The following is a 27,675-nucleotide window of genomic DNA, read 5'->3' as shown; positions in this document are numbered from 1 at the left end:
AGGCCAAATAATTGATTATATTTTAAAATAAACATAGACTTTTTTTTCTAAATTTGACCCATATTATTGTTTTTTATGAGGTAGAGTTCTTAACGAATTTCTCTTTTGTAAAATTAAATGATTTCCAAAAGTATCCCTCAACATCTCTGAATTTACACTCCAAAAGGAGGAAACAATTATTTTTGTTATGTTTACAACTCCATATGAAGCAAAGAAAAAACTAAGAGTTTACTTAAAATTCTCCATCCAGTTTTATGTATCTTCATTAACGAGAAAGTCTTTAAGCAGGAAAGTGGTCATTTGATTTCAGTTTCAGTGAAGAAAACATTTCTGGGTTTTATCAGTATAAACCAGCTTGCTCATCTGAAGAATGGGTTTACACAGGGACTCTTGCATTGTGTGTGAATACCACATCTTTAAGTCAAGTACTGTCAGTTTGGGAGTATTCATCTATCACCCTCTACATATACACACCAGTAATACCCAGACTAGAAATGTATCTGCATCCACCTCAAACTGTAATTATTTCTTTAAAAAAGAAGAAAGAAAAGAAAACCCCAATTTCAAAATGTTCAGATTTTAGACAAATATTTTATTGAAGATATCTCTAGATTTGATATATACTCTCCTTTCTGACCTTCCAACGAGCCTTATTAACATATTTTAGCAAGAGTTGATAATGGGACAATAGTCAGGGCAAGCTAAGTTGTTTATTGCTAGTCCTAAATCATAGAGACCTGAGTCCATCAAAGTTAAAACACCTACAATAAGAATACTTTGTTAAAAATAAATTGTGCTTGTCCACTTCAGTGCATTCAAAGTAAAATAAAGATTAAAAATTTTACTGCGTTCCATGCATAATAATACACATACATACACAACACATGCATAAATACATATATATATACACATACATACACATACATATATACTGGATTTATGTTTAGTAGTGGTTTCACATCATTTTTCAAAAGGTTATTAATGTTAGTTCTTTTATTATTGCCACATTTATTGAGTTATAGTAATATCCTAGGAATGATATAGAATGTTTAAGTAGTCATGACCCTGGCTTATTGGGCATACAGTATAAATGTGTTTGCTGTCCAAATTCTAATTTGGGTAATTACATTCTGCCTACCTCAATTTCCTCTGCAATTTCAATTATATATAATGGGGTTCTCTGCTTTCTATTTCAAAATGGCAACATACTTTTTGTGCGGTAAGTTTAAAGCTTCATATTTCTTTTGGAGCTATTTTATCAGGATGGCAATGCAAAACATTGTTAAAATGTTTACATGTTTCAAATCATACAATACCATATATAAATTTAAAGCTTTATTATATATATTTACTATTTTAATTAAACCTAAGACATTGGATAGTATTTAAATTTAATGTATGTAAGTCTCTTTTCTCTTACAATAAATGACCAAAAGCCCTACAAAACAATGTGTTTATTGTTCTAATATTAAATGATAATTTAATTTTATGATACTCTGTAATTTGATAAATCTGAATTTTAAAATTTGTAATGGTTAATACAGATGTCCCTGCCATGAGATATCAAAGTTGAATTTTGATAAATGTTTTTTTCCTTTGTGCTTTTAGAGGACTTATGGAAAAAATACTATATACTGGTATTTTTAAATATGCTATATACTATACATAATAAATATATATATGTACAGTATGGTAATGTCACTTTAGTAAGTGATATGGATTCATTCCAGGTTTTCCTTTTTAGAATTTTTAAAATTTTATTGTATGCAGAGTTTTGTTTTTCTCAGTGTGGGCAATATTTTAGTATGCCTTCCATATTCAAACATGTCCATGGAGAACTCCCCGTGAGATTTTAGGTGAGGAAACTAGAATTTTAGTGTCAATTTACTGAATGTGACACCTTCAAACACTGGCTACCCAATTAACAAACACACTTAAAGGAGAATTTTACTCTCTATTCACAATCTGAGCTTTCATGCTGTAAATCCTAGCTACAATCTATTTGTACATAGGATTAGGAAAAATAATTTACATTGCTTATCTTATTAATAAGAATTATTTAAAATGACTTACTGAAATAAGAATAGATAAATAAATACAAAAATAAAGGTAAAATAAGGTAGGGAATATAAAACTTAGGGATGAGGTTAACATTGAAGATATATGCCATTTGGGATATTTGATAGGATTTTGGTTCACTATGATTTGTCTATATGGAGAAATTAAATAAACAAGAAAGACCTAAAAAGGATTGTTAAAACCATAGTGAATGGCATGTTGCAGATTGAATAACTATGGTCTAATAAATAAAAATAATCCAATAATGGTACTTAAATATTCTCTAATTTCTGTTTGATAAAAGAAAATGAAGAGAATCTGACTTAATATTAAGATAAAAAACATTCTGATTATACATCTTCCAGTCTTTACCTTTCCATGTCATGGCCAATAATGTTATATTTTTATACATGTAAAAGAAGTTAATAGTTTTCTATTTGCATTTTTAATACATCATTTTAATTATAACAGAGTTAGACAAAATAATTAGGAAACTTTCAAAAAGATAAACACCAAAAAAGGACATTGGCTTCAAAATATGAGTAGACTAGGATCAGATATATTGGTGTTATTTATATCTTTTTATGTTTCATCATACCTACATAGTCTGTCTTTTTTTTCTCATTACCAATTTGTGAAAAGACCTCATTAAAAAAAAAACAAAACAGTGAAATATATCCAATATTCTGAACACAGTTTACTATGATGAAGAGAATTTCATTAATCTCTTAAAAATCTGGACTATATACCATACTTACTAATTTATATTGTATACAACAACAGTGATAATTATGATACTAGTTAAAATGAATATTTATTGAACAATCATAGTGTGTCATTATATAGGAAAAATACTCCTGTGTGTGTCTTCTGCTTTCAATACACTACACTTGTGACATCACTTCACTTCTGATGCTTCTGCCCACCAAATATCTGGTAGTTTTTTCCACACCAATCAATTCTGCAACACTGGCTGGATTCCCTACCATTGAACCCCCGTTCTGACGCTGTCTACCTGGAGATAGCCTCAGGTCCCAAAGGTTAAGAGTTCAATCCCACAAGATTGCCCCCTACCCAAATGTCAGATGCCAGTTGCAAGTCCAGGTTGTAACCTGTGCTACTGACCAACCAGCTATAGATTGGAGGTTCCCATCACCCCCTTCTCAGGTACAGTTCATTTACTAGAGCAGCTCTCAGAACTCAGGAAAATATTTAGGTTACTAGTTAATTGTCAAGGGATATAACTCAGGAACAGTCAGATGGAAGAGATGCATAGGGCAAGGTATATGGGAAGGGGTGTGGAGCTCTTGTGCTTTCTCTGAGCATGCCACCTCCCCAGTACCTCCACGTGTTGACCAACCCAGAAGCTCTTTGAACTCTGTCCTTTTGAGTTTTCATAGAGGTTTCATTATTTAGGTATAATTGATTAAATCACCCACAGTTGGTGATTAATTCAACCTCTAGGCCCTCTGTCCTCCCAGAGGTCAGGGGGGATGGGACTGAAAATTCCAATTCTCTAATCACAGAATTAGTTTCCCTGACAACCAGCTTCTATCCGTAAGGCTTTCCAAAAGCCACCTTATTAAAATAAACTCAGGTGTAGTTGGGAGGGGCTTATTATGAATAACAAAGGCCATCCATTTAACCTTTTTCACTCTTGTTACTTAGGAAATTACACCCATTGTAGGATCTTTGGGATGAAGACCAAATACATTTCTTACTGTAAATCACAATATATTCAGTCCATCTCTATGCTAATTCTATATGATATTACATTGAATCGTCTTTATAATCCTACACAGTGGATTTCATTATCATCCTCATTATACAGATGAGTAAATGAAGGCAGACAAGTCTTTTGATCAAGGTCATATAATGGTGGTGGAGTCTGGATTTAAACATAGGCAGGATGATTACTGAGTCCATGTTGCCATATCTCCAACATGATCATATGAATCACAAGATGGGTTTTACATCTGGAAATGCTTTTGAGGGAGTATCCATTATTGAACGATTTTGGAGAACAATAGCCATAACATTAATCTTTTGTTATAAGAGCTTATGTGAATATGCATTAGTTGATACTGTTCTATATTTATCTACAAAAGTTCCAGGTTTCCAGGGACACTATTCCTTCTCATCCTGGAAAGAAACATTAAAAGAAAATAATAAATAAGCTTGGGAATTTTGAACTAAGCTTAGTCAATTCACTAGTTTGGGATTTTGGACAAGTCATCTGATCTTTATGGGCCTTGGTTTGTTTCAACTTTAAGCGGTTTTAATTAGAGTGGGCAATCACTAAAATCCCCTTCTACTAGGATATTTACTATCATAAGAAGCACTGCATTATTGAGCATAATTTGTCACATTAATACCTGTGACACTCAAAAAACTTTAGTTATCATCTGATTCTGAAACACCTTTGTATAAAAAATAAACATGGCTAAGTAAGCTTTTCCTTTGGGATCCAACTAGGATATTAAGAAATGTTTCCTTCATATCAGTGTTACTTTAAATTATCTTATACAAGCAGTTATTTTACTTTCTAGGATATAGAAATAGTCGAAAACTTGCTAGATCAATTACAGTGCCCTTCTGAAAAGAAATGCATATAGACTTGTTCCTGAAAAATGATTAGAATAATTTAATTTACAAGGTAGATCGTTTTAGAAAACAAAAACATTTGTGTATATGACAATTATGCTTCACTTACGGGAAAGAAATTTGAGGCCAAACAACCATTGTCTCTTATAATTGCTATGCCACAGAGTAAGCCTAAAAGCATTTCTTTAGAATTGTCATTGTCGAACATCATAACCGACCTCCCCCTGGAGAAAAATTCATGTTTTAAACCTTGTGTCTTTTGCTGTAATTCATCATCACGGAATTGTCATCACAGAATTGGCTCAATACTGCATGTCCACGTGAGACTCAGCATTTAGTGTGACCTTTGCATATGATCTACCTGGAAAATTTACAGAAGTTACACAAATCTGAAAGTACTATTATCACTGATGGTTAAAATGGTGTCCTAATGATTTGTAGATGTTGTGAACACTACTTGCTATTGCTTTTCCCAGCCCCCTGCTGCACTGAAATTTAATCGGTTTTCTGTATTTTTGCAGCAGAGCTGTCACGGGCAATAACATATTTTTGCATATGTATCAGTTTGGCTCTAGTGCAGATTTTTGTTCACACTGGACTCCTACTGATATGCACTGATTTAAAGTCTAAAAATGAAACTTAATTTTATATAGCTTATAAGTAGTCCCTGGAGGGTATTGGATCTTAAAGCTAGTATTTTTCAGATATAATCAGCAGGAATAGGTAATGTATTACCATTAGGGACATTAGCAGCAACTGTAACAAAAGAAAACAGTAAACATAAATGCTTTTAGCAACTTCATACATTACAACAAATATTAATGTAAAATTACACAAATTAGAGTTGCATTTTAACATTATTCAACATGTTTATTCATAATGATTGTTTCATATTTAAGGAACACCAAAATATTGTGTTTTGTCAGCCAAGGACAATAATAGTTTAATAGTAATTTATTTTAAACAGCTACTGATAATACAACCAATCAACACATTAAGTGGTGCCAACATTGGCATCTTGCTAAATAATCTCTAGACATTGCACAGAGAGTACATCTTTCAAAGATAAGTCAACAAGAGCAATCAGAGCAGAAAATTAGAATTTGGTATCTTAGAATTAAAATACAGCTAAACTAAAGTTTTAATTGGGGTGATCTAAAAGGGCACTTGATGTAATGATCTCTTTCATTTGTTACTAATTGTTTGTTCCTGATGAAGAAGAAACATACACAGGAATGTTGCTGAATTGTGTTAAGATGGCAGTTTCCTTAGCTGCTATGTTTTATTGTTAAAAATAGAAGAGTAGGGAGGGGCAAACAGCCATGTAGAAACCCTCCAGCTTGTCTCCTATCACAAGAATTATGCCATGAAATTCAGGGCCAGGTATAAAAACATGAAATAATTTATATGTACTTGAGAAGAGAATAAGATGTCTTATGATAGTGCTACATTGGTGAGCTGATCTAAGGGTACACCTCTCTTGGGCTAACAAGTCAAGCCAGAGTTGAAATTCCCAATTCAGAATGCATATGTTGTCTCCTGTAGGAAGTGTCATATCCTAGAATATATCTACAAATGGCATCAACTTCACTTCATTTATAAATTTTAGTCTGTATGGGGTACCTGGGTGGTTCAGTCCGTTAAGCGTCAGACTCTTGATTTCAGCTCAGATCATTACCTCAGGGTGATGAGATGGAGCTCTGCATCAGATCTACACTCAGCAGACTCTGCTTAAGATTCTCTCTCTCCCTCTTCCTGTGCCTCTCCCACTACTTACTGGGAGTTGATAAGGAAAGAAATGTTAGCTCTAATATTTACTAATAACTTTCTGAAGGATTTTGGGAGAGAACATGTGCAGAATACTTTATATGTTTTACATATTCTCATAATCTCATTTTCAAGAATCTCAGAATATTACTCAAGTTTTTAATTAACAAAGAGTAAATCAACTTACATGTGTATCTCTTATAGAAGAGATTCCATCACCTACTGTATAAACTTTACATTTACTATATACTCTTAAGTTATACTGTCAAATAGTCCCCTAAAAGTTATTCTCAATTTGTTTTAACCATTTTAAATGACTTTTTAAAAATAATGCACTATTAAAACACTAGGTTTGGGATCATATATATATATATATATCTCAAGAAAAATATACCAGTATTATAATTTCTATTCATAAAATGTTTAGAATCTACTATATGGTAGGCACTCTCTGGACTCTGGGAGACATACTACCAAATGAGAGAAAATGTCCCTGCCTCAGAGAGTTTACGTTTTAGTGCAGAAGACCTGACATAAAGTAGTAAACATATACATGAATGACAATATTACACAGTGATAAATGATAGGAGGGAATAACTAGAGGGCTATTCCAGATATGGTGGTAAGAAAAGAACTTTCTTGGATGGTGACTGAACAAAGGTGAAATGAAGTGAGGGCATGAGCCACACAAAAATTGGAAGGGAAGGCATTCAGGAGAACGAAAGAGTGAAATCACTGGTGCAGAAACCAGTTTTCTTGAGAAATGGAAAGATGAGCATTTGTCCAGTATAATCTCAGTAGGGAATGGTGGAGGTAGAGCTCTAAGAGACAAGTGGGTACTACCAGGGTCATTTGGGATTATGTAAATCATGCCACATCATCACTTGTGTAAGAGCTTTAATATTCCCTAAAAAAAAAAAAAAAAAAGAGCTTTAATATTTTCTTCTCAGTTCTTATTTTTTAGCAGGCTTATGTGCTGCCCTCATTTAGCTTTAGATCTAGATATTTCTAATTAGAAGCAATTGAACCTGCATGGCAAAAACATTTGTCTTCCTAATATAGTTTAGTTAGATTTAGAAATTTTGTGCTTTGGTTGAAGTACTTGTCCTAGTGAATATAGGGTGAATATAAAAGAATGAAAGAATTTGATTAGTTTTTTTTTAATGCTTTTAAGTAATGAATGAAATATGCTCTACACCAAAATATTACAATTCTGAATGCCTTCTTTGTGCAGGGGCTCTTGAAAGTTGCCATAGATAATGCCAGAGCTCAAGAAAAACAAGTCCAACTGGAAAAAACAGAACTGAAGATGGATTTTTTAAGGGAAAGAGAACTAAGGGAAACGCTTGAGAAGCAGTTGGCTATGGAACAAAAGAATAGAGGTATTTCTAAAGTTCCAAATAAGTGTAATATTTTATATAATCTATTTAACAGAACAATACTATGTTTGGTGATTTACTATGAGAATACAGCTTTTTTGTTAATTTACTATGTTTGGTGATTTACTATGAGAATACAGCTTTTTTGTTAATTTACTTATAGCTGAGGTTCACAGCAGGATTTGAATCCTAGGCTCATTGTGTTTTTTCATTTCCAGAGTATAAATGATTTCTCTTCTGTTCATACCTCGGGGAATTGAAATATGTCTATTATATAATTAATCACATAGTTTTTATTGCTCATAGAGCTTAACAAATAATTGTAAGATAAGAATGAGCTCTGATGACAGCCATGAAGAAAAATCTTATATTCATTCACAATTGCCCTTTGAAAAACTTAAAAGTTAAAGTCATAAAGCTAAAATAGAAAATACTGATTATTCAAGCGAAGCAGATATAGTAAGATATTTATCAACTGAAATTGAAGACTGATGAATATCTGAACAAATGACCAAAGTTGAGTGTTTGTATAATTTTCTTTCTGGATGCCTCATTTTCATCCAACAAGGTCAAATACCCATTAGTGTAGAAGCCAATATGAATTTTTATTGGGTAAAAACAATGATATCACTAATCTATGAATTGCTTCTTCTAACACATTTTACAGTGCATGTATAGATAATTTTGAAGGTCATTCATATTTGTGAGTTTATATTATGTGTGAGATTAAGAGTATTTCCTTTACAACCAACTTTCCCTTTGCCTCAACAATAAGATTCTCGTAAGTACTCCAGGGGGGAGCACCTACTCCCTCATTTAATAAGTATCCAATATAAATATCCCAGGTGTTCTTTTATATGTTTGATACAGTCATTTGAAAATCATTGTTTCTGCTTTGTTTTTCAAACCAGTAGTAGGTTTTTTCATTAGTTACTATGAGGCAACAGCTAGTGGGTTCCTGGGATGAGGCTGATTTAGAAAAGCCATCACCACCAATATATGGCATATAATGTGGTTTCACATAGATTAAGGCAGTATAGTAATCAAAACAAGATAAACACTGATAATGGGATGTATTTTGTGTGAATAATGAAGATTTGTCCAAGAGTTTGTTAAATAGAACCACTTCAATGAGATAGCCATGTCTTGATTCTTGATTTTGTTCTCACCTGGAGAAATTTTGTTTTTGTTTTTTGACAAGACATAAAAGTAGACCCTTGAATTCCTGAAGTAATCTTTTGGTTACTTGAGAGAACTTTAGAATTTTATTGGTTCAAATCTTTTGGAGGACTTACATTATTTTTTTTTTTAACCACTAGAGGGCAAAACACTTCACAGATCACATCATGAATTTCCCATTTAATTAATTGTGAACAATAAATTAAAGGTAATAGCTATCAATAATTATCTATTATAAATGTATCCATTGAAGCAGTGTATTACCCTGAAGAGAGAATATGGCAATACCAGGTTCAATTGCGGAGCAGGAAACAGTAAGCAGTCAATGGCAAGGGACTAGGTATTGAGTTTTAGTGCCATGGAAGTACAACAATTCAAATAAGGAATTCAGAAATTACTGTTTCTTTTCAAAGAGACTTATAACCAATCATCTTTGGAAAGGGATAGAGTAGGCAAATGATGTTGTTGAGATAAGCATACGATTTTCATATTAAGTAAAGGAAATTAGCATTTATTCAAAACCAGTTTTGTTTTGTTACAAGACTGTAACCAATGTATGTTTTGATAAAAAACAGCCTCTGCTAATATATGTTACCGGCAACAATAAACTCAACAAGTTAATGGTCTGCCACCTTAATGGTATTAATAATTATAAAAATGGGGCATATGAAAGTCAGAAACTGAAACAAATTCTTACTTGAATCTTTATTACTTTGATTTATATTTTGACTAAATACTGTATTAAATAAAAATGTTGTAGTAAGAAATCAAGTAGTAAACTCTGAATGACTATTCCCTATGACTAATTCTAAAAGGATTTTCTCATACCGATTCTGTCACAGTCACATTCACATCTACAGTGTTTATCAACCAGAAGAAAAAAATTCCAAAAAGAAACATTTGCATGCTCTCCATAGACTGGCTGCTTACCTTATATAAATTGTAAAAACTAAAATAATTATCATACTGAAAGTATGGTCAACCATACATTTTGTGAACATTTGTTACTAGTTATTGGTTACATACTATATACAAATATTTAAATTGTCCAGTAGGAGAAAATGTATCATAATTAACTTTTTGTGTCATAAGCTACTTTTTTAAATATAAATACCACATCATTGTCAGCAGTAGCACATTATTATCATCAGTGAGGTTTTATAGTCCACCAGATTGAAGCAGAATAAAACATGATTTTCTTGAAATATGTTATAGTGCATATAAAATTGCTTTGAAGAAATTATCGATATCTCTGAGCAAATTACAATAGCTTCATCACCCCCAAAAGACTACTTCTATGTTGATAATTAAGAGTATTTAGCTCCTCATATACAAAAATATTTATTGCCTTTTTTAAAATTTCAAGAAAAAAATTCTTAAGACCTGGACCAATGTAACTGTTTTGCAAAACAACTACAGGGGAAATACTCCATTTGCTATTCAAAATTGGTGCTTCATAAAGAGATAGAAGGCATGCTTATAAAGGCTGGCATGATTCTAACTATTATGTACCATTCTGATTCAAGGGCAGAGACTAACCCACAAAATTCATTTAATCAGGCTTCCTTTATCAGTGCATATAAATATTTACTAAAATTAGTTTCCCCTTAAATCTGTCTCTACATATGACAATCAAAGGCATCTTTGTAATATAACAGTGGTTGAAGGCTAAATAAAAATTAGCCTCCTTGGATATTTCACTGGGATTTATTTTAGATAAGGGTGGGATTTTTTTTTTTTTTGGAACTTCTGCATAGGTAGACTCAGTCCAGCAGGAAAAAAAAATATATGTTTATATATATATTTTTTATATAAATATATATATAAAATCATAGATCATTGATAAGTTAGGGCATTGCAAAAAACTTTTTAAAATGTAATATACAAACACTCTTTTCTAGCCATAGTTCAAAAGAGGCTAAAGAAGGAGAAGAAGGCAAAGAGAAAATTGCAGGAAGCACTTGAATTTGAGACAAAACGGCGTGAGCAAGCAGAACAAACGCTGAAACAGGCAGCTTCAACAGATAGTCTCAGAGTCTTAAATGGTAAGAGGGTGCATCTTCATGCACGGCTCACTGACATTAACTTTTTAGCACTCAAAAGACAATGTAAACCTGTGTTTGTGGTTTCACATATATTCGTATATCTGTTGATTCATTACATTGTGTTTGTGGTTTTACATACATCTTTATCCCTAGTGATTCTTTAAACTGTAAGCCTGGTGGGAAGTGATCCCGCATGTTGGGGAATTGCTTGACTTCCCAGGTGCTTTCACCTGGCCTGTTGTACTTCACTCCAGTATCTGGGACCTGACACGGCTTTCCTGCATAACTGGGTCTGTCTGTACTGAAAGAGGATAAAATATTAATCTGAGAACTTCCCAGCTCCATCCCGTGTTAGGAACAATTTGGCGTTACTTATTTATCTATTCAAATATTTTGATGATTCTTATGGTTCTGGTCTTTGTTCAACCTTTAAAAGATGACAAAGATTTATGTAATTTTAATTCAGCTCCAAAGTAACAGGTTGCTCTTTTTTTTAAAGGACAAAAGCATCAAATGAAATATGTGTCCCTCTTACCTTTCTGTGCTTTTAGACTCTCTGACCCCAGAGATAGAAGCTGACCGCAGTGGCAGCAGAACAGATGCTGAAAGGACAATACAAGGTAGGAATTTGCAAAAGGCTATAAATCTAGATCTTGCTATATGAGTTTTTCCTCAGCTTTAGCCTGCTATTCAAGCATGTAGCCTACCATCTGGGCCACATCAAAACAAGTTCAAACAAGGTCAAGTTCATCTTGCTTGTTTATATGAGTGAATTCATTTTGTGCTGATAGATTTTCTTTAAATTAACAGGTCATTTCTGTTTATACAATGCAATTAAAAAGGAATAATTAATTTTAAACAATGTATGATTTAATCTTGGACACAGTAAATGTGCTTTATTGAATGCTTGAAGCCCAATCTCACGCAGGAAGGGTTTATAAGTTCTCCACCGTCTGAATAAAAGCATGGGTTAATCAAATCGGTAGTTCTTAAATTCGAAAATTTCTCCTTCTCATTTTTGTGACAGATACTGCAAGGTACATGCAAAATAGACTGGTTCAATGTTAACAATAAATAAGATTGTTTAGTCCTCTGTGTATTTTCTGAATGTTCTGTATGCCATTATATACATTTTAATAACACAAATCTGCTGAGCAAAATCATATATAGAATACTAAAGGGAGTTGTATTAAACACTCAGAAGAGCTAAATATGTATATTGCCTAGACCATACTATTAGGAAAGAACAAAATCTGAAGGTAACATTTATAGTCTAACATCTATTCTAGGCAATAAACTCAGTCTAACAACATGAATACTAAACAGTAAAAAGAGCATTTGTTTTCTATTTTAAATGAAGATGGTTCTTCAAAGGGAAGCCTAAAATGATTAACTGCTATAATCCTCTCAATTGCTTTTATTTTGCATTTTAAGCTCAATCATTTTGGGGATATTGTTTGACATTAATTGTGCTACTTAATCAGCTCCAAAAGTGTCATCTTTGGTTTAGTGTAAAGGAAACATACTTTTGGAAAGTATCAGATATGCAATGAGTAAAAATTGGAAACTTGCAGAAACATTCCTGAAGAATGTTTTTGCCTATATTTATTTTACCTAAAAACATGATAATTATTTTTTAAATCCTGAGGCTTGAACCATATGTTATTATGAGATATCTCCTTGTATATACAAGATTAGTGTAATTGTAGATGTAGAAAAGGCTTCTTCTTTTTAGAGCATTATGGATATCAGGAAAAGTATGTGTGGATGTACATGTATAATCTTATTAAAATCATAAGATTTCTATTGTGTCTCTTTTTAAAAAAGATTTTATTTATTCATGAGAGACATAGAAAGAGAGAGGCAGAGACATAGGCAGAGGGAGAAGCAGGCTCCATGTGGGGAACCTGATGTGGAACTCAAACCCGGTACTCCGGGATCATGCCCTGAACCAAAGGCAGATGCACTTAACCACTGAGCCACCCAGGCATCCCTGTTGTGTCTCTTTTTAAAATTCCATACACATGTCAACAAATTAGTAATAGCAAAGCCAGTTCTTTTTATCAGGGGTGATAACTTCAATAAGGTCAATATAAATATCAGCCCTGATTTGTATGTGCAGGGACCACTCATGCATTAACTTAGCTAGTGGCCAAATGGATGTAAGAAAACACCTGAGTCTTCAGATGAATATGATATATAAATTATCTGGTATCTACAGAATCCATAAGGTTCCTCAAACTCAATCCAAGAAAAATTATAGGCAATATATTACTGTATACTAATGGAATATTTGTTGTCAGTGTTAAGAAGTGATTAGGCAAAGATTAAACATTTTGTATAGTGAATATCATGTTTATTCCAGGAATTTGCTATAGGTAATATTTTGGTCATCAGTAAGGCTATCGTTATTTTAATTTGAATTTGCAAAATTGACATATATTCAAATATACACTTCAATATTCATAAAATCTTGCTATATATGGTTGAAGTATTGACAGTTCTCATTTTCTATTGTGATTTGCTTACTTAAGTAAAATTTTAAATCATAAATTGCCTTCCTTTTGCTATCCAGAATGTTCTCAGTTGGGTAACAAAGAAAACTCACCCAAACAACTTTATAATTAAGGCAATAAAACATTTAAAGAACAATTATACATAGTGATTTAAAGCCAAATATAAATGATTATGGAGTTATTAAATGCTTTACTTTCATTGTAATATAAAATCTTAATTGTTCCCTTCATTCGTTCATCTGGTCAATTAAAAATATGTCTTCCTTAATTCTAACATGAACAGTAAGTAATACTCTATTTTTTGTATGATTATACTTGTATTTAATGTTTTGTTATATTGTTCAAAGTGCACAATGAGTTTTCAACAAAACACCTATTAGTCATGGTTTTAATTAGACAATATGGATTTTTTTCTCAAATGTAATAAAAAAAACATAGTGTGTGAATATTTTTATGTTTTAATTGATAAAAAGGTATTTCCCTGGCAATTGAACCACCCAAGACTCTTAAAATACCAGGCAGTTCCAAGAGATCATCTTTTGCTCCTCAGACTCCACTAAGTAAGCTCATTTAGTTCTATGAAACTTTCTTTCCCCCCAAATCTTAGGCTAAATGAATACATTTGGAAATCAACAGGACAAAATTAACTGTGAGCAGGAGAAATCAAAAATAAAAAACTAGTTAAATTCTGAGTCGAAGCACAAAGATGGGAAAAGCAAAGAAGGAAGTACCAGAACTCATTGCTGACTTGTGAAATGGTCCCTGCCATGCATTTGGGGAGCACTTAGCACCTACTGCTTCACAATATAAGAATGACAGGAACATGGCCTCTTACTCCTTTTGCTTCATCTGTCTTGGTGTCCTCAAGCCCAGGTGTTATGATACTCTTTGTATTCTTTCCTACTCCCCGTCCAGCCATAAGTAAAATTATTCTCTGTTCCAAAATAAACCCGACTTAATTAGGAAAGACAAAGGAAACCCACATTTCTCTATGCTTGTCATGTATTTATTTATTTTTAACATTCTGGCAATAAATAAATGCCATACTTGGCCCAAGAGTTAGTCACCTAGCAGTTGGGCACTTATATACTGCCCAAGTGCTGGGTAATTACCCACAAATAAGCATCCCTAGGTTAGTTAGACTAAATATCGCCTTATTGGCATTTAGTACCACCATTTATGTAAAACTATAGAAGGGAGGAGGAAACCAGACAGCAGTTTAGAAAATATTCCTGAGCAAAGAGACTCTAAATAATTTACTTACTTGTGATAAGTAAATCAGTTCATACTACACAGGGATAAATTCTTCATTATTGATATTTCCAGTAACTAACAAAATTCATGAGTTTGGTGGTGATATTATGGATAGAGAATGAACATTAAAAAAAAAAATCTTGTTTCAGGAGCTGAATCATATGGTGATTAACATTCATGCCTTGAGTTTTACAGATTTATATGGCATGATTTGTGTTAGAAAATTTTATCTTACTTTAAAGCTTTTTGTAAGATCTTTTAAATATGCAGAGTAGACTGAGTTCATATAAATACTCATTGAACACTTTTTTGGACTAGTTAATAAATGTCCCCCAAAACTTTTTCTGCCCCCACTTACACAAATGCACATCCCCACACTATATGCACCAAATCTACAATATGATGGCTTTCTTCAGCTGCATTCTAATCTCTTTTTAATCTCTCTCATTGGGCAATGGCAAACACTTAAATGGTTTCTTTAACATGTATGTTTTGATAATTAAATGGTTTCTTTAACATATATGTTTTGAAAAAGAATATATATATATATATATCTCCAGGCCACTCAGATATTACCTAAGAGGTCCAGGTTATAGCCTGCTTGTATTTGGCTATCTCACAGAAGGCTCAGGGTCCAGTGCACAAAACCAAAAGGACCAGGCACCCGCTGCAAACCTGTCCTCATCCAGTGCTCCTTCCCTATGGAACCCTTACCTGCCCAATCCAACATCTTCCTTAATTTGTACTGAGGAAGAGAAGAGCACACATTTCCTTCCCCCACCCTCCACATCCAATTACAACTCTTTCTCCTCATCTCAAAATCCTTTTTTTGATTCTCTGAAAGCCCCAGATCTTTCTCTACCTATCAAGGACATATTTCCTCCCTCCTTGCCTTTACTTGCCCATCCTTGAAATCTCATTTTAGAAGCTACTGCTTCCAGGAATGCTTCTCAGCCTCCACCCCTTGCCCCTGCAGCATCTCTCTGACCCCTGGGTCTATTTCTACCTCTTCAAGGTTTTTACCATGTCTTTTACTTCTCCACAGTAATCTCCTGTGCACTTATAGTTCTTTGCTCAATGTCTTCTTCCTCTCTCTGGAAGGTTGCTGAGCTGACTGTGAACCATGTCTATTTTGGTCACTACTGTGTTCCTAGCACCTGTATGTCTGACACATATATAAAAATGTGTCAAATGTTTGTGCCACATTTTTAGTACTGAATATTTGATATATCATGAAAGAATGTATCAATCATCAATGACTTAGGACCTGTTTGATTTTGTGAATGCCCAGGTTCCTCATTGTTCTGACATTTCTCAGACTTTGGTTGGAGAGATTGCTGTGAGGAAGTGAGGATAATATAATTGTACCTCAGAAAGTCAGAATTACAAATTCTGGCAGAATTAATTCTCATATCTGATAGCTGAATTATCAATATGTGTTTATACTTCTTGTATATGTGCATAATATTACATTTTTGTTTGCACATTCGATGTAAAATTTGGATTCTGTGAATATTCACTTACACTCACTTTTTTCCATTTTAAATTTATATTTAATTTAAAATGCTATTGTCATATTTCTTAAATAATACTTTCATCTTTTGTTTAATGTACATTAACCTTATGCTTCTTTTCTGATTTCTTATTCACATGATTAAATCTTCTCTATAAATTAGTTAGGTTATCAATATATAGAAGGAAACTATAACATAGGAGAATCATAGATCAGTGCTGTTTTATCTATGTCTTTTATCCGAAGAGTCTGGAAAGTTCACATTCAAAATAGTAGCTTTGGCTTCTTCTTTTTAAGAAAAAGCCTATCTTTTTTTAAGTAAAAAAAAAAAAATTGGTAAAATCAATGGAAATATGGACCATAGTTCTTTGACATCTTAGAATATCTGCAAGTTATGCTTGCAAAATCTTAACTTCACTTGAAAGTACATCTCTTTTATTTATTTCCAATGGCCATAATCAAAACTGTTTGGCTTTTTATTCTTTTTTGACTGATCTCAGATCATAGAAAACCAAATATTCTTCCAATAAAAGGACATAAAAGACTTGCCTTCACATTAACAATCTTTTTTTTTTTTTCCAATTAAAAAATGTCTACTGGGATGCCTGGGTGGCTTAGCAGTAGTGTCTGCCTTTGGCTTAGGGTGTGATACCAGTCCAGGGATCGAGTCCCACATCAGGCTCCCTGTGAGGAGGCTGCTTCTCCCTCTGCCTATGTCTCTGCCTCTCTCTCTGTGTCTCTCATGAATAAATAAATAAAATCTTAAAAAAAAAAAAAAGACATCTCCTTTCTGCTTCCTAGATATTTTAAGATACATGCTGAATTTAAAAATTATTTATTTCTTCAACAAATATTTATTAAAAACTGATGATATGCCAAGCACACCTTTATGATGTTATTGCCTTAGCACTAGGATAGGACTTTAAAAATCAATTAAATCTCTTCATTTTGCAAACAAGGAAAGTGAGACTTAGGGAGGATGCGTGACTTGTTAAAGGTTATATCATGAGTTAATCAGAATCTGGAATATAACAGTTCAGTAGCTTTTCACATTCCCTTATTTTCTTCCTGATTATTTTAAAATTAGGATTGGTAAAATGTGCTTTTTTTTTTGCTCTTTTAAAATATGTGATTATTATTGTTTAGTAACTTATAGTTCCAAAGCGTCATAAGCGTATCATTCTTATGAGTGTAGTTTATATATTTTATCAAATTTTTTTATTGAATCAAATGTTTTAGCACTCGTTGAATTTCCTAGTAATACACTTTCTTTCATTTAAACTTAGATATATTATATAGTAAGAGGAACTATTTGCTTATTAAAATAGTGAGGTGGATTGGAAACTGCTATTTTTGAGCCCTTCCTATATATTCTAATTTAAAGGTGAGATAACTAAAGTTCAGAGTGACTAATTAATATTCTCACATTTGCACTATGAGTTAGAGGGGTTACAGACATTTGAATTCATATTTATGACCCTAAAGTCCTTGTTCTATTTTTGATGCCTTGCTATCTAGACTTAATTCTTGTCTCTTCTGCAATAACTACTTGGATCCCTGTTATCCGTTGGAATAGTTAACACATTGTCTGTTAATGACTTAATAAGTTCAAAACAGTTTACTGACAGGTACTAGAAAATGATATACCATTGGGAAAAAAAAGGTTTCCTTTCCAGTTTTTACTTCTTAAATCCATCATTAAGCCTATACCATGTTTATAGACACTTTTTTGTTTGTTTATTTATTTAAAAGGTTTTTATTTGTTTATTCATGAGACACAGAGAGAGAAGCAGAGACATAGGCATAGGGAGAAGCAGGCTCCCTGTGGGGAGCCCGATGTGGGACTTGATCCCAGAAACCTGGGATCATGACCTGAGCCAAAGGCAGACACTCACCAACTGAGTCATCTAGGTGCCCCTTATAGACACTTTTAGTCACACTGGGGAAAACTCCCTCCAAATGAAGAAAACAAAGTGGCAATTAAAGGTACTAAGAAATTAATCATATTTAAATAAAAGATTTATCTGCATCCCTAGCAAACAATGAGCTTAGTATAAATTTGAAATCAAACACAAATCCAATTGTCACTTAATATAAGACATTTGGAGAGTCTCTTCATTTCTATCTTTAATACTTAAAAAAAAAACTATGTTTAATATAAAAGTGGAGGTTCTTTAGGCTCTTTATAAAAGTGGAGGTTCTTTTAGCTACAGAACTAGCAATTAAGAAAGCAAGGAGTCAGGCCTAGATTCAAATCTCTGCTCCACTATTTTGTTTTTCCTTTAGTAATTGCTTAACATCAGAGGGTTGTTAGAAGGATTAAATAAAACAATCCATGTAAGGCACTCAGCATGTACTAGACAATAATATGCATACAGTTAAGTTTTAGCTATTAATATTACATTTTATTATTATGAGTTAACATATTTACAGTGCTTAGCAACTGATAAACACTGAAGTTATTATTACTGATATATATTTTTTTTTTCAGAAAATTGGTCTTTTATAGTATAATGTTGATTTAGTCCCATAATAAAGTGTAGAAAAATATAAGAACGGTTTTTTTGTTTTTTTTTGTTTGTTTGTTTGTTTTTTTTTGTTTTTGTAAGAACGGTTTTGTTATAGAACCTAACTTTTCTATTTGAAGATGTTTTTAGCTTAATAGAGGGAAAGGAAGAGTTTCATGAAAAGAAAGAATTTTTTTCTGAAAAAAGGAAAAAAAAAGAGAAGGTTGATCAAAACTGGTTTCTGAACTGCTTGTACTGCATATTGACTATTGTTGAGTCACTAACAAATAATGCTGTTGCCATCAGGATTACCTCAAACTATTTTTCTTGATCTTAAAAAAAATAAATATTAAAATTATAGTACTATGAACAAAACAAAACAAAAAACAAAAATAAATTTACTTCTAGTCTTTTGGCGCTGGTTTCTGGTGTTTGGCAGCATTTCAATGCAGCTAATCAATTTGAGACAGCATTGATTAAGTTGAACAAAAGATGATATTGATTGCAGGCTGTAACCAATAAACAGGCTATTGTTCCACAGTTATCATAGGTCATTGTTAACTACTCATTTAACTAGACAGAGTTATTATTGTTAAATAGAAAGTCTCAGAGATACTCATGAATTGGAATATTTTATAAAATTTTAGAATAATACCTTCTTATAATTTCAGTATAAGCATTTTTATTCTTTTAAGATATATATGACAAATTAAATATTGTTTTTGAATGAGGTGGCTATATTTAAACACCAAATCCTTTTATCAATTTTTGTTGGAAATGGCTTCTTACATAATTTAAACTAATTAAACATGAAGTGAGACATGGTGGGCAGTTAAGTATGAAGCTGCTGAAAATAGTAATAAAATATAGTTCATTATAATTATTACTTACAAAAAATTATTTTCAATGTATAATTTCCATAGACCTAACTTTCTAAGCTTTGGTTCTTATGGGGAAAAATCATGATTCTCATTATTTGCATTGAGCTGTGACATAACACAGGATTTTGTTGTCATTTCAATTCTTACTCCATTGTCCAAATATTATGCACAATAAATTAAGGCAAAATCATTGGGCTTGGTTTGCAATATGGTTGACATCATTTTTCCTAGTAAATGCAATATAATAGATAGTAATTTCTATGACAATTCAGAGGATATGGAAAATATCAAGAATAATTAGAATTAGAGATTTAGAAAGGGTAAAAGGGACATTGTACAACTGAATTGCGATTAGGTATTGAAACAAACCAATTATTTATAGAAAACACAGTGTTTTGTTAGCATAGATACAACTGAATTAGATTGGCTCTTTCATGAATGTGTTTGTGGCTTGACTTGAATATTGTCTGAAGACCATAATCAAAGAACAGTGATAAATGGAAATTGGGAAAAGTATTAGCAGGGGACCTGAAAGATCAATGGTAGATCCATTTTGATTTAACATCATAATTAGTGATATGGAACAGTGGTTAAACAGAGTATATCAATGAAATTCACAGATGATCCTAATTTAGAAGGTGTAACATACATTTGTGTGGACAGTGTAAGTATGCAATGGAAATTTAAGGAATTTAGGAATTTCAGGATGAATGAAATGAGTTTATTTTTGTAAGAAAGAAAATTTAATTTTAAGATCTGTGGGTTTAAAAAAAAACATTAAAAAGGTCAACAAATGTCAATGATAATGTGTGTCCACTTACAACTTTTCATAGTTGTGTACTAACAGTGAGTGGCTATAGCACTGAGTGAAATGTCAGAGGATAGGTAGAAAAATGAGCCTCTGTCATTTTAATATTAATATTTTAAAATATTAATATTTTATATATTTTATTAATGATACTTTTTATTATTATGAATACTAGATAGTCGAAGAAATTGATTTTTCATTGTGATCAATACATCCCATTCATTTCTTTTTTAGATAGTATATCCTCATCTTCGCATTTAAGAAAAATTTTTTTAAAATAACTTTTTGCTTTGAGTCTTTTTACCTTTATTATCAAAAGAAAAAATTGATGATCATTATATCCAATTAACTTGCTCACTGATGATTGTTGCAATAGAAATTATATGTACTGTCTACCAAAGCTGAAGAGGGTTACTATTTTGGAATATAGATTAAAACTAACTCTGGTGGTTCATATCGCATAACATGGTTCCTCTTTTTGTATCTACTCTTAGACAGTGACAGTAGCCTGGCTATCTAAGAGAAGCTTTATTAAATATTCACAGTAATTTCTTTGAGATGGAACATAAATAGATTTTTATTTTCTGAAAATATTTTTTATACTCCAGGAGTTATCAAAGTTATCTGAAGATATTTAAATTACAGAAAAAGAACCCCTGCTTTGAAGTCTATTCACTAAATTACAGGATTTGTATGTACAAAATAAGAAATCAGTACATAAACACCTGGTGATAGAAAGTATGTCATCAATTTTGATAGCATGTATATGTTTAGACATTCAAGATATATAACACTCTTTGCTATAAATTCTTCTTTAAAAGATAAGACATCATCATTTAGACTATAAATGTAAAAATGCTTATGGTGCATTATTCCACCTCCCATGGTTAGGGACAGAACGCAGACATGCCACAATAATGTTTTTTATTTCAACTGTTCGAACCATATTAATGAGAACATCATTTTGGAGAACTAATTATTTCTATTTGTCTTGTGTCACACTTTCTAATTCCCCTATATTAGCACAGCCAAAGCAAATTAATTGCTTTTCCAGCAGTTGAACCTTGTCCAAGAATGAGCTCACATTCCCTTCCATGTTCCCTGTTTCTGGGAGTGCATTGTGTCAGAAATTTCTCTTGATACTAAACATAGTCTAGAGAATATCTTTACAGATTTCTGTGCACTCACTTGATGAAATTTATAAGTTTAAGTGACCCGCCAGGAAAGATAAAGTTCTTAGCTGCAAGATTATACATCAAAACAGTTAAAGTGAAATTAAAATTAAATGAATGAATCTCACTGAAGCAAAAAAAGCAGTAATTAATGGTTCCCTTAATTGTCTTCATAAAATATTTGCATGGGTCTAATTTGCATAATTTGCATGTATTAATTAATCTTTCAAAGGAATTTTGTGCTGAGAGAAGCCAAAAAATCTCTTTGTTTTATTTAACATCTAATGAAATATTTATCTTCTTTAATGAACTTCTCATCTTCATTAAAATAAAAATTGCACAAGTTTGTATGTTTTAAATGTTTTTATAATTGAAGTATTCAAAAAATCTCTTTAGACTTACAACAGCTGAAAAACAAACACATTATTTAACATTCAGTATCATTTTAACAACAGCAACACTTAAATAAAAAAGGAAGTCCAATTTCACTTTCTCAAAGGTGGCAAAGCATTTGGTAAATGAATAAATGAATATAGCTATTTGGTTTTAAAAGTAAGATTTACAAAGGACCAATCATTTCTTTCAATGGTAATATTATTTTTATGGCTGAAATAGTGGGCAGCTAGAAGGTATATGTGAGAATAATCAGTATGTTTAATTATAGGGAAATGGTTCATTGGTTGAAAATATTTTAACTGGTTCAAAGAAATTAGTCCATTAAAATCCACTTGCTATATAGTAACAACTCCTAGATTGACAATATTTCCTGGCAGGAGCTATCCAGTTCCAACTTTATTCTAAGTTTGACTGCTAGAGATTTGCAGCAGAGGCTTCTCCTCTCACAAACTGAGATCATAGTGAAGACCAAAAGACGTGCCTTGGAAAGCATGAAATTCAAAATTTCATCAAGTGCCAAATAGTACAGATTCATGAAAGCTAGGGAAGAATGTGAGGAGGGAGCCCAGAAGTTAAACAGACATAAGGAAAGGGAAATTGATGATTAGTTAATGGCATTCTTTTTTTTTTTTTTTTGATGTAACAGTGATACAGAACATTCCAAAGAAGAACATCAATTAACATTTTCTAAAGCAATTTCAAGTTTGCACAGCTTTTTCACCTACATTGTTTTTGTGTATTTTCACCGCAAGCCCATTTTATATTTGAGAGAAGTGAGGCACACAAACACAAAGCAGATTGCTTGGGATCAAACTGTGAACTCAGGACCTCTGAGTCCGCTTGACTCCAAATGCCTTGCTCCTATCTGACATCAATCTTTTTATCTCATGATAATTTATGAAGTGGCTATGAGTGGCTAAGCCCGATAATGAGGGTGGCATCAATTTATAAGGATTAAGATTCGAAATGCAAATATATAGTTCTTTCCTTGTAAAGTTTAGTAATGAGATAAAATCAATTAAATTGACTTTGGTTTCCTCTAGGATCATCTTTAGGGTAGTAAAAAGGCATTTTCATTAGACAATGGATATTTCTTAGCCCTCCAACCATTCTCATGATTTGCAGTTTCTCATGAAGTTTTCCCTAATATAAAAAAGAAAAATTAAATCCATTAGGTTACAGAAATAATTATTAATTGGTTCCAAAATGAATGCCAATACAGATTTTTTCCTTAACAATGATAATGTATTTAATAAATAACTGATTGCTAAAGGATTAAAATTTAACATTACGATGACTTAGTTCTAGGAGACCAGTGGTAGAATGAGAGCCATAATCTACTGTCAAAACTACCATTCATTAATGTTGTGACCCTGGTAACTCACTTTAACTATTAGGACCTGTTCTATTACTGATATTTCTATCCTATTAAAAAGACAAAGACATTAAACTTTTTATGAGTATAGACACACAGATTACACATGTGTGCAAAGATACATGGATTCTGGATTCTGGCTGCCTGGATTCAAATCACCACATTGATTTTTATTACCTGTAAAACACAGACTGCATAATTAAACTTTGTGATTTCTGGAGTTCCTAATCTGTAAAACACAAATACTGATCACAATATCCACTCACAGAATTGTTATGGGATTAAGTGAATTAATATATGTAAAGAGCTTAGAACAGTACTTGGTAGAGACTAAATGCTAAAAAGATTTTGCTATTTTTCAATTATGCACAAATTGAATATAATAATACTTACAACAGTATTCATTTTGGTAACAATTAAACATGCTTAAGATACTAAAATTATTTTAAGCCCCTAATTTTTTTCCATATGTGATACATCCTTTTTCTTTTAGCATGTTTTAAGCTGTAAAATGCAAATTTTATTTACCAGATTTTCCAAGGCATTTAAAAAATTAATGACAGAGTGTGAATTTCAATATTTATGTCAATTTAAATAATATGGTTTGAGGAGATTTATTTGTAGCCAAATATTCTGTATGATTATTTATCTTTTTTCAAATTAAATAAAAGATAAACTAGTTATTCTTGACTCATTTAGGATGGAAATGTTAGAGCTTCTTAATTTTTTTATTATATTTGGCAAATTTCTCTTAATATGGTTTGTATTTTCATACAGTGTGGAGTAACTGCAGATTCTTCTAATTCATATATAATCATACTCGAGAGATAGTAAATCTCCACTTAAGCTTACTAATTACACCTATAAAACCATGAATGATGGCTACAAATTATTGGATCTGACTCTCATTCTTTATTTATTTCTCCCTGGGAGAAAGAGCCCTGGATGGGGAGATTTTAGACCATAAATTATTACCATACATAATCAGGTTTGCTGTGTTTAACTTTGATTCCGTACCATGATTTTATATTAACTGATGAAATTTCCATTTTAACAGATTAAGAACTAATTATTGGATTTCCATAATAAAATGATATTTACTTATAGTTATAATTTCAATGTCTTCATTTTTTCAAGATTTTACTGATTAATATAGTTCTAGGTCTATTTTTTTCAAGTTACCATAGTTTTTTGAGTACTTTCTGTAAGTTCTCCAGCAGCATTATATTAAATGTTGCAGTGCAGCCTTCCCTAGTTTAAGTGTTGGAAATGGAGAAGAATTTTGCAAATGAGAAAAGAAGATTAGATATAAGACAACAGGAACAGAAAGTACATTCCTCTGCTAAGTCTAACAAATGGTTCTGGGTTCCAGCCCAAGTGAGACCATAAACTCAGTACTACCATGTCTTTTTTTTTTTTTTCCTGAAGGAACTAAAAAATACATACTTTTACATAAAAAGTACAGATTTTAAAAAATACTGTGGAAACCTGAATAAGATAAATGTTTATTTACAGTCTTTGATAATAGTGAGAGAAAATCTCAATCCAAAAAAACCCAGATTATGTCAACACATAAACCAAATTGAAAATAGAAATTAAGTCACAGGTATAGAGAACATTTCTCTAAGCTTTTGAGAATGAATGTAATGACTTTTCCTAACTGCTTTGATTTCAGACATACATTTGAGATAGAATTTTGAGATCCACTTGCCCACATTTTTCTTCAAATTTCTGCAATTCAGGCAAATAATTGATATGATTATTGTAAAGGATTAAAAATGCCCAGTCACTTAGTTTGTAAATTCTAATTATACTTCTTAAATTATTAGAATGAGAATTCAAGAAATTGCAAAAGATACTTTAATGTAAAGCGTTGGTGAATTATATACTATATCTCATAGTCTGTGTTTCCCTAAGAATTCATAGTCAATTCTGGTTAACAGATTCCCAAGACTCAGTGAATGAAAAGAGTGAAGTAAATATGGTAGATAAAAGAAAAGCATTAATGGCATGGCATTCATATGCATATGTTCTATCTTTTGGAATAAATTTCTTATAAATCTTATTTCTTTCAGGGGACCTTACTGAGATTTGTGATATATTTGTGCCAACTTTCCAAGGGTTGCCAGCAGCAGAATCAAAATATTTCTCCATATCATATTATTCTACTATTTGTAGATATTTTATTGTAGTCTTACAGTAAGATTTTTAAATGCAGGTAAAATTTAACTAGTGACTTAGTGCTCCTTGTTACATCTCCCAATATAGCAAATGAAAGCAGTAAGCCATTGTACTGAAGTGATTTGAGTTCAAATTAAACAGAAACCTCACTGGCTCTCAAAAAGTTACCCTTGTCAGATCATCAGCAAACTATGGTTCAACACCCAACAGGTCATCCATCCAAAAGAAGGCTAAAAAATGTGAGCTATCATGTTAGCAGGAGAGCAAATCTCTTCTTGCTACAAAGCTGGGAACAGTACTTAGCTTAGTTTTCCACATTCTCTCATCCCATAATTTCCTGTCCACAATAAAGTCTCAACTAATTCCAAAAATACTGATAGCATTTATCTACAGAGTAAAAATGTTATGAAAATTAATACTTGAGTGCTTATAAAGAAACATACCAAAATTAGGTAGATATTTTTAGGATGTTTATATACTTAAGTTTTAGTATAGCTAGATTTTTGTATTTTTGTTTTTGATGAGTCACATATGAATTGATTTCTAAGTTAATGTTTAAATATTTAGTTGATGGGTAATTGCCCATTTTGATCTCAAATGAGGTTCTTGGTTGCCTTGTTTTGAATAATATTTCAACATGTGATTCTATTCCTTTGTGAGAAAATTGGAACACAGACATTTATTTAAACCCAGCAATTCATGTAGAAAGGCTGTGAATTATCACAACTCAATAGGCTCTTGTGCAAGTTGCTGGTACAAAACAAAGGAAATACAAAAACATTTCCAATGATTTTCTTAATGTTAAAATTTATAGCCAAAAAAGAGGTGAAATTTTATGTCATTATTCAAAGATATAGGCTTTTATATTTTAACACTTTCAGGAACTTTAACATGAAATATTAGGGAACAAGTATACATGCAATTATAGCAATATTCGATGCATCAATGACTGTTTAGAATTCTGAGACTTGAAAATAATGACATTTTAAAATATTTATTTATTTATTTGGGGGGGGGTGCAGAAGGAGAAGAAGCTTCCAGTGGACTTCATGCTGAGCATGGAGCCCAGTGCAGGGTTCTATCCTACAACCCTGAAATCATGATCTAAGCTGAAGTCAAGAGCAGCTTAACTGACTGAGCCACCTGGGTACCCCCAAAATAATGACTTTGATTATTGTTTTTTACTATTGGCAGCATTTATAATTTCTGAATGAAATGAGTTAGCAATGTGACAAACATGTGAATATATAAAACTAGACATTTTTAAATTATTTTTGTGCTTAATTTTAATTTTAGTTTTTTCTTTACTGTGGTTTCTGTATTCTCTCTCTCTAACCACTAACTGGAGGTCCACATTTTCATATGGTTAGGCTAATAAGTAAGTAAGTACAGAATACAAATGAAGAAAGTTTTGGAAGCTCCAGAAATACAAATTTAAATTTTAATGAAACTTCAGAATCACTACTTTCATCCCTTTCAATTAAATATTTTTCATCTGACGTCTCTTCTTAAAACCCCTCTGTCCACTGTAATTGCTATAAAATCTTCACTGCAGTATGGAATGGAAAGACTGATATCAACTTCTTCTTCTGAGGATCATCTTGTGAACAGTTTGGGAGAACAAAACTTAAAAATGGCTGTCTGTGAAAAATGATTATCATTTAAAAATATATATCTTCTTGAATTTTCAAAGTTCATATTTAGTATGTTAAACACTCTACAAGGCATGCATTAAAGTTGATATATTGCACTTAAAAATTAAATTCGTACTTGCTAAAATCATCTGACTATGAAACTTTTGAATTGAAAGTAACATCTCATGGGATGAATTTTGGCAAACTGTCTATTGTCACTAATTCTTGATAAATCTATCTGTTGTAACTAATCATTCTAATGAATGCTTATACATCAAATGCTGGGGCCAGAAAAAAAATGCAAAACACATTTTATCTTTTCTAGATAATATATAATCTAGTGGGATATAGACATAAATAAGTAGTTCTAGTAGAATATATACTGAGTTAATTCCTTTTGATAAAA

General features: G+C 31.9%; 1 protein-coding gene across 1 annotated transcript in view; it reads left to right on the top strand.

Moving 5' to 3' along the window:
* Positions 1-27,675, top strand: part of DACH1 (dachshund family transcription factor 1) — a 429,427-nt gene that overhangs the window by 381,847 nt on the left and 19,905 nt on the right. The window contains exons 8-10 of the mRNA XM_025441318.3: positions 7,664-7,811; positions 10,889-11,032; positions 11,584-11,652. Coding sequence (XP_025297103.3) covers positions 7,664-7,811; positions 10,889-11,032; positions 11,584-11,652 — 361 coding nt within the window. The remainder of the gene's footprint in view (positions 1-7,663; positions 7,812-10,888; positions 11,033-11,583; positions 11,653-27,675) is intronic.

Source organism: Canis lupus, chromosome 22, assembly GCF_003254725.2.
Source record: "Canis lupus dingo isolate Sandy chromosome 22, ASM325472v2, whole genome shotgun sequence".
In the NCBI taxonomy this organism is placed as follows: domain Eukaryota; kingdom Metazoa; phylum Chordata; class Mammalia; order Carnivora; family Canidae; genus Canis; species Canis lupus.
The sequence above is the reverse complement of the archived record's forward strand: the minus strand, read 5'-3'. Positions and strand labels throughout refer to the sequence as shown.